Below are 7,816 nucleotides of genomic sequence, written 5' to 3' on the forward strand. Positions count from 1 at the left end.
GAAATACACAAGTATTTTCTTCCTAGTGTCTTACTTGCAACTTTCAAATAGTCAACATTTATAAACAATCTTTTCCTAGTGTCCTGCAAGGAAATAGGATTTCCAGTAAAAAAAGGACCTGTTACTTGAAAGTAGCAGTGACAGGAAGCCAACCTATTCAAGAGCATTCCACAGTCAGTTCTGAAAATGCATTTTATTATGAAAAGCTATTTAAAACAAGCTTAAACTTGGAAAAAAATACGAGAATAGAGATTAGTTCACACACATAAGAAATCTTGGAAGTAAAAGCACACACAAGCTTATAGAACAATCAGAGAAACAAATGTTCCATCATCAAGCATGTTTCAGTCTGGCACTCTCCCAACCCTATGTTAGAATGTAAGAGCAAGATTCTTACAGTACCTGCAATGCTCACCTTGGAGGATTTTATTCATGTATTAATTTGTTAATTTTACAGAGGGGATATTGACTTAGACAGCATGAATGCTCCTTTGTCTACACAGTGCAGGCATCCTGTTTTGTGACATTCCAGTTGCGGTTTTGTATTCTAGAATAACACTATCAAAGTTCAAGCAGCCTTATTTCAGACTCCATCCAAATCATCTGCAGTTGCGCAGAAAATGCAGTCATATTGTGCAAAAAGCAACTTCAAGTATGTTAATTAAATGAATCTAGAAATAACTCCAAACTCTTAGTATTGCTCTACTAAGTGTATCTAAGTTCCTTACACAAACCCCTTAAGACAAAATGCACTAATAGCATCACTTCAATGCTGAATGCAGCTAATTCTATCACAAAAACCTCTGTTTGCTCAAGTCTGGAAAAGGCAGGATATAAGATGTAGCAAAGATGGAGGTGTGTACCTTGTAGAATAGCATGTATTGCAATGCCAAGCCTCTGCGTGTCACACAGGATAAAACCACGTTTAACTACAGGGGTTGGGGGCAAAAGGCTTTCCCTACATTTTTATACTAAGAGCAGTCCTAAACAGAACAGCTAATCTAATGAATAGCATTTCCATTTAAAATTCATCAGAGCTTACACAAAAAGGAGGTCTACTGTCATCACTGAAACCACTGAGAAGTAAAGCCTCTGCTGAAGTGGAATGACATTATTAGAACTGTGAGAACCACCTTCCAAAATAGGAAAATCTCAGCCACTCACCATCCAAGTTAGCGGAATGGCCAGAAAGTAAATATCCAATTCATATGTAATACCCGTCATGTCCAGCAGCAGCAAAGAGGCTCAAATGCATTGAGGTCATAAGTAGAAATACCAAGTCTTCCCCATCTGTTACCTTCCTTTTTTTCCCCTCTATCAGAAAAGGACAACTAATGCTAACCAAGTAGCCCACCTGCTCTTATCTACAGGTAACTCCTAGCTGTCTATAGTAATCTTCTTCCAGATTGTAAAAGCAGCTAAAGATGTTAGCTTTGGTGCACCTGACAGAGTTAACAATCTGATTACTGCCTCTAATGTGCTGGAATGATTTCTTCAGATTCTTACAGGGCATATTCACCACTTATTTCAGTAAGCTAAATAGAGTCAGAGTCATTCCTACTCTTAACAGGATACTTCCCGAGACAGACGTCAGGTAAGCCAATTTACTTTGAAGGGCAAGAGTTTTAGTATTTCTTTTGCTTAGGAAAGCCCTCTGATCTAGTTCTCCACTGTCTCTACTGAAGCTCCTGTGTTAGGTTTCTGGCCAATGAAACCAGAAATCTGAGGAGGCAGATTTACTCATTCCTTGAACAAGTTTTCTTTGTTGTGTTTTACAGCACAGCTACACCTCCTTCACAGCGGCTGGTGATCATGTTGGCAATTTCAGTCCAACTGTCTGTATGAGGGTTATAAACTTCAACAGAGTCAGAGGTTACCGGAGCAGCAAAATCATGACTGGGAGCTCGGCCTCCCGAAGCATAAAGAAATCCATTCACAGCCACAACACAGACCCCAGCTCTTGGTATCTTCATTGATGCAACTTCAACCCACTTTTCCTAATGAGAAGGTGAAATAGTCAGCAAGTAGTTTTGGAGCAAGCCCCAGTTCTGATAAAAGTTTAAAGCTTAAAGATTGAAACATATACAAAGAACACTACATACACACTTCACAGGCTTAGGTATGGTATGTGTACATTATCAAGAGGATTATCAAGACTGGAATGACAGCACATTCACAAGCAGTCCAAATCATGCTAGTCACTAAAGAGTCACATAACATCTGTACACAACTCCTCTCCCTTTCCTCAGTCACTGCAAGATGCAGTCTGTCTCCAAAATAGAGACTAGTACACAGTTTGAGGTGGAAAATAAGGAAAAATTGGATTTGATTACAAAAGCAAAACAGAATGGCACACTGGATTATGTTCTGCTTTTAATAGTAGCCACTGCTCCAAAAAGCATCATAGGAACATGAGCAATAACAGTCAGGAATAATTTCTTACCTTATCCAAAAGTTTAAGTGTTCAAAGTGATTCTTCTAGTTAAGCTGAAACACCACTACTTTTTGAAGTGGAAGAAAGATCCTCAACTTTTCCAAAGGGCAACTCTTCCTTTTTCAGGAAGTATTTTCTCTTTAGTCAGATCATTGCTCATTCTATTGCAGAGGGGCAATCTATCACCCATCTTAACCCTGATACATATTTACCAAAGGACAGTATATCTATGCATCGTCAGTATTGGTTTGCTTTCAGTTTTGCAAAAGCCTGCATGCAACTTTGTAAACACTCCACTAAGCTGGATAGCAAGATTCTACAGACTTGTTAGGACAGACAGACCCCGAGGTCACTGAGGCTTGGTTTCACTCAGATTAGCAGCCAGTAGCGAAAAGGAAATGGAACTTCCAACTTTTTTGTTTGTAAAGAAAGGAAGCAGGCCCCCTCTAGAGCATCTTATACAAAGTTGATGAAATCTACATTTATGAAAGAAAGGGATTCTACCATACCTCTTCAAAGCAGTATTTCTCCACAGTAGCAAGTGCATCCTGAGCTTCATTCCAGCCTCCCACAGCATAGATACAATCGTTGAGAGCAGCTACACCAAGATACGCTCTTCGGGTGCCCATTGGAGCAAGCTCAGACCAACGTTTAGATATTGGGTCGTAGACTTCAACAGAACGTAGCTCTACTCCTTCATTGCTGATACCACCAACAACATAAATCAAACCTGTAGAAACAGTTTCTCCTCTGTTAGGTTTCATAACACAAAGGTTTGAAAGACAGAAAATGTCTGTCACAATACAAGTTTCAGCCTAATATTAAGATGGCTTAAGAATGCCAGATAAAAATCCTCCATTTGTTCATTAGTAACAGACACAGAGCTTTCAAATGAGTACCTTGAGGCTCAAGCACTAAAAGCTCTGATGAAAGCAATAATTAATCAAGTGTGGGGGAGAGAATTCAGAAGGCTGCAACTGCTGACCAGGCCTGGACCAAATGCTTAATAAGCCCATTTATAGATCAAGTCTTTACACATGCCTGTCTTAAAGTGATGTGTGGCAACTCTTCAGATTGTCATAAAGAAACACACACAAACCCAAATATGAAAGGTAAATAAAAGCAGTCTTGGGAAGCTGTTAAGAGACTAGCTGGATAACCATACCAGCAGCCACGTAAAAACCATGAGATCATGAGATAAAAGGCAGAAGACAAAGAACTTCATATACAGTCTTTCAGTTCTGCAGATTTAAAAATATGGTACTAGAAGAACAAATAAGTGAGGCACAATTATGTGCAACTGATAGCACAGTACAAGACAAAGGTAAAAATTCATGACCAAAACATAAAGCTTCAAAATCCGGTGCCTCTCAGAACTGTTTATGGATACAAACTTAATATTCACCTTGCATTTCACAACAGCCAAAGTAGTAACGGGGCACAGCCATGCTTCCCACCACATCCCAACTGTTTTCTTCAGGATCAAATCTTTCAATTGTGTTGCCAATCTCTGCTCCAATCCAACCTCCTACAAATGACAGCAAAGACAGGAAAGAATTTAATGGCATGAAGCTGTGCGTTAGCTGCATTTTTAGAATATAGTCCAAAATTTAGACACAGTTTCAGGACAGAAATAAGTTACAACTGAACAATAATCCATAAAGATTTGGTATACTAATGCTCAAGTAAACAGCTGTTTTACAAAACTTGAGTTTGCAAATTTGCAACACCAAGATGTAGTATTTAAGATCAAATAATTTTACAAGTTCCATGAATTAACACCTTTAAAATTAACTTCACCTAGAAAACCCCCAAAACTTACCCAAAGCATAGATAGCACCATAGCATGTGCACACTCCCAGCCCACAACGAGGGTGGTTCATGGAAGCCACAGTGGTCCACTGCTTAGTAACAGGATCATAACATTCAGTACAGTCAAAAATCATCGAGTCCTTCTCACCTGCATAATAAGAGCAAGAAAAGACAAAAGGGAAATGCACTGTTTTGCACTGCAGGTATAGAAGCATTCTTCAGCTCCTTACAGGACAGACAACACTTGAATACAAGATCTTTCTTTCAGCTAACCAAACAGCCAAAGTAGCAAAAGCTTTGTTTACACCCAGAACTGAATCATCACTAGGAACAGCTTTCATCAACAGTTTCCCAAACCATTATTGAAAGCATCAGAGGGGCAGACAACTACAGTGCTACACACTTTTTACTCCATAGCACAACTGATGGTGTTTTCAAGACCAAAGAATATGTTCCGTGATGACAAAAACAGTATACATATGCGTTCTTTAATGATGGGCTGGTAGAGCTGAGCTACTCATCACATCCTTGAGCAAACATACATAACGAGCCTTTCCAGGTAGGCAGACAACAAGTGGTCTGTCTTGTACTACTGCCTTTTAGGCTATGGGCTTCTGCTAGACTACAAGTGAGAAAAGAAATGGTGTTAGTGGTGGTACACAAAGTCCACAGAATATCCAACTATATATCTCAGCGTATCTGCACATGTCCATATGCCTACCTGTGAGTTGCTATACCATGAGGGGAGAGTAGGTTAGTAAAAAATGGCCGTACAGGAGCCCAAACAGAGCACTGACAGAGAGAACCAAGAATCCCCTATTCAATTGTTATTATATCTAGAAGTTGTCTTATCTACTGTTAGGTTCCTCAGAACCACTTACAGGAAGAGTTCTCTAGTATCTGTGTTAAAAAGAAAGCATATTTCAGCTGTTACCTCCAATGGCATAGACCATTCCTCCCACCACAGCCACACCAAGCCCACTCCGGGCCTGGTGGAGAGAGGACACTGTGGTCCAGTAGTGGCTGAAGGTGTCGAATCGCTCCACACAGCTGAGGGCTCTACTATCACTCCAGCGTCCTCCTTGCAGCCGGGTGTACCCACCTAGAAAGTAAGTGGAGAGATCACAGCTGAGTAGGAGCTTCCTGCTGGTCCCCATGCTGCTTTATCTAAACCATCAGAAAAAATGATGGTAACATTTGTTAGCCACTTCTAGTAGGAATTGGACTTTTCCAAGTAGCATTGTTTCTCTAGTACACAAGGAAGAATGGTTGGCTGGAGGGTCACATAAGTTGTGCCTGAGCTGACCACCGTACCTCAGCGCTACAAATATCATTTGTGTTCTTAGCAAAACACAGAGACCAGCCTGTGCTATCTTAAATCAATGTTACTTTCCATAAGGTGAAAGAAGAGCATTCCAATACATAGCTGCAGCCTTGCTCAAAACTTGCAATTTCAATTATCCTATCACATGAACCAAACTATCCTGGACAGAGAAAACTTCAACCTCCACAAGAACAAGGAGTGCAGTGAGTTTGTGTACACCATTCCAGCAGTGAACCATAGGCAAATCATCTGCTGATTTGCAGCTTTCCATCCTAGGCAAATAATTTCTAAAAAGCAAATCTAGGCTTTGAATGCCATGTCATAATGACAAGACATGTGAATGCAGGACCTTTGTGCAATTCCAAGCAGAAAGCAGCTAACATGGCAACTCAGCCAGATGAAACATTTTACTATTTTTATATCTTTTGATTAAAAAAAAATAATCCAGTATCTCCTTCAGTACTGTAATACGAGATACTACTTCATCACTTGTTTTACAAGGTTCAAGCAGCCACATTCTAACCTACTGCATAAAGGTACTTCCTGGCTTTCCTCCGGGGACGACCTTTAGAAGCTTGCAGAAAACTGCTGACCTTGTTCTCTTTGGGAGATTTACAGACTTCACAATATTCTTTCAACAGGGTTTGCAGGGCCACCCGAAGGCTGAAATCTGGAATACCTTGAGGAAACAAGGCACAGTGAAAAGTTACAGATGGTAAGTCAGTTGTTGAAAAGTTATGTTCTCCTAAACCAGCAGGCAAATCAAGATTGCCTACTTTTATAAGACTTGTTTTTAAAGTAAGCTGTGCTTGTTTGTTAAAAAATACAACTTGTTTGCTATAGAATAAGTCTTTTCACTCATACTATTAATCTATAAAAATCCATCAAAATACAGTAACTGAACAACACATGGTTTGCTCAGATACAAGCATCTGATATTCTTTCCTTCTTTCACTTACTTTCTATGTATTTTAATAGCCTTTGTGCTGGCAGCAGAGGGAATCGAACAGGCTCCAGTACTTCTACGACATATTTCTTTCTTTTTCCCACATCCTTCAAAATCCACTGCATTGCCGCTATGAAAACCTGGTACTCGTCCTCGATGCTCAGGTCCTCGCTTCGCAGGATCTTAATCAGCTGCTCTTTTGTCAGCGCCAGGAACTCCTCCCCGCTCTGCACCTCCAGGAAGTGTGCATGGATGTAGCTCTCGGTGAACTCCATCAAGTCGTGACAGGCGATCTGCTCGGAGAACTGGAAGAAGCCGATGCAGTTCAGCGGGTCGATCTGCCCCTTCAGGAACTCGCAGCAGAGCTCCACCACCTCGGTGAGCTGCAGCATGTCAGCGGCGACGATCAGCTCCTGGACGTTGTGTTCCCCGATGCTCACCACCCCTGCGGGCACGCACATGACAGCGGGGCTCTGCTCCAGCCTGTGACCATCAGGCAGCCCCCACCCTGGCCCGGCCATCGGACAACTGGCCATGACGGTTGTCCAGCCTGGCTGTCGGGCAACCGTCATCCCTGCCCGGCCGTCGAGCAACGATCCCCGCCGCTCCCCATCAGCCGTTACCTGTGTAAATGAAGTCGAGGAGCGTGTGGAAGGTGTCCGCCTCGATCCCCGCGATCCGCACCACATCCCGGCCGGACTCCTTCATGCCACCCGCGAAGAGCGCCGCGAAGTAGGGGCTGCTGGCCGCCAGCACCAGGCGGTGCACAGCGAACGCCTCCGGGCCCACCTCGAGCCGCACGTCGCAGAAGCTCTGCCCGGCCCGCAGCCGGTTGATCTGGGCCAGGAGGAGGCGGGCATGCCGGTCGGAGACGGAGCTGGCGGAGCTCCCGCCACCCTTCCCCACCGCGGCGCTCGCCATCGCGGTCCCTGAGGTGCCGGCACCCCCCTTCCCCTACCCGAGGGGCAGCGCTGGCGCATGCGCACCGCCGCCCGCGGCGCCCGGCTCAGCCCGCCCGTGGCGCATGCGCTGAGGAGGGGGAGGCCGTTGGCGGGAGGGCGCGATTGTCCCGCTGAGGTGGGAGCGTTTCCTCATGGTGGGATTCGCAAAAGAGCCTTTGCTGAGGTGTTCTGTGTGCTGAGCACCCTTCTCTCTCAGCGGGTGTAGGAGGTGGACCTGCCCGGGTGGTGGTAGGTCTGTCTGATCCCTTCTCTACGTGCTCGCCTGGTCGCTTGGCTCTCTGGAGCCTGTTCACCGCCGCAGGCGCCTCTGGCCACCGCACCTTGGGCGCGCTGCCGGC

General features: G+C 43.9%; 1 protein-coding gene across 1 annotated transcript; it reads right to left on the reverse strand.

Annotated features, from left to right (window-relative positions):
• Positions 1 to 174: 174 nt before the first annotated feature.
• On the reverse strand, positions 175 to 7,524 carry IPP (intracisternal A particle-promoted polypeptide). Its single transcript, XM_030496548.1, has 8 exons — positions 7,140 to 7,524; positions 6,530 to 6,961; positions 6,094 to 6,249; positions 5,181 to 5,348; positions 4,257 to 4,394; positions 3,840 to 3,962; positions 2,944 to 3,164; positions 175 to 1,997 (listed from the first exon to the last, which is right to left on the reverse strand). Exons 1-8 carry the CDS (start codon positions 7,435 to 7,437, stop codon positions 1,773 to 1,775), a joined length of 1,761 nt encoding a protein of 586 aa, XP_030352408.1. The 5' UTR covers positions 7,438 to 7,524; the 3' UTR covers positions 175 to 1,772.
• Between the last annotated feature and the right edge of the window lie 292 nt (positions 7,525 to 7,816).

This window comes from Strigops habroptila, chromosome 8, assembly GCF_004027225.2.
Source record: "Strigops habroptila isolate Jane chromosome 8, bStrHab1.2.pri, whole genome shotgun sequence".
Lineage (NCBI taxonomy): Eukaryota > Metazoa > Chordata > Aves > Psittaciformes > Psittacidae > Strigops > Strigops habroptila.

Coding starts and splice junctions, on each gene's coding strand:
- IPP (XM_030496548.1), bottom strand. CDS start 7,437: ATGGCGAGCGCCGCGGTGGGGAAGGGTGGCGGGAGCTCCGCCAGCTCC. Junction 6,962..7,139: donor CCTCGACTTCATTTACACAG/GTAACGGCTGAT, acceptor GCGTGCCCGCAG/GGGTGGTGAGCATCGGGGAA. Junction 3,963..4,256: donor TGGTGCTATCTATGCTTTGG/GTAAGTTTTGGG, acceptor TGTCATTTGTAG/GAGGTTGGATTGGAGCAGAG.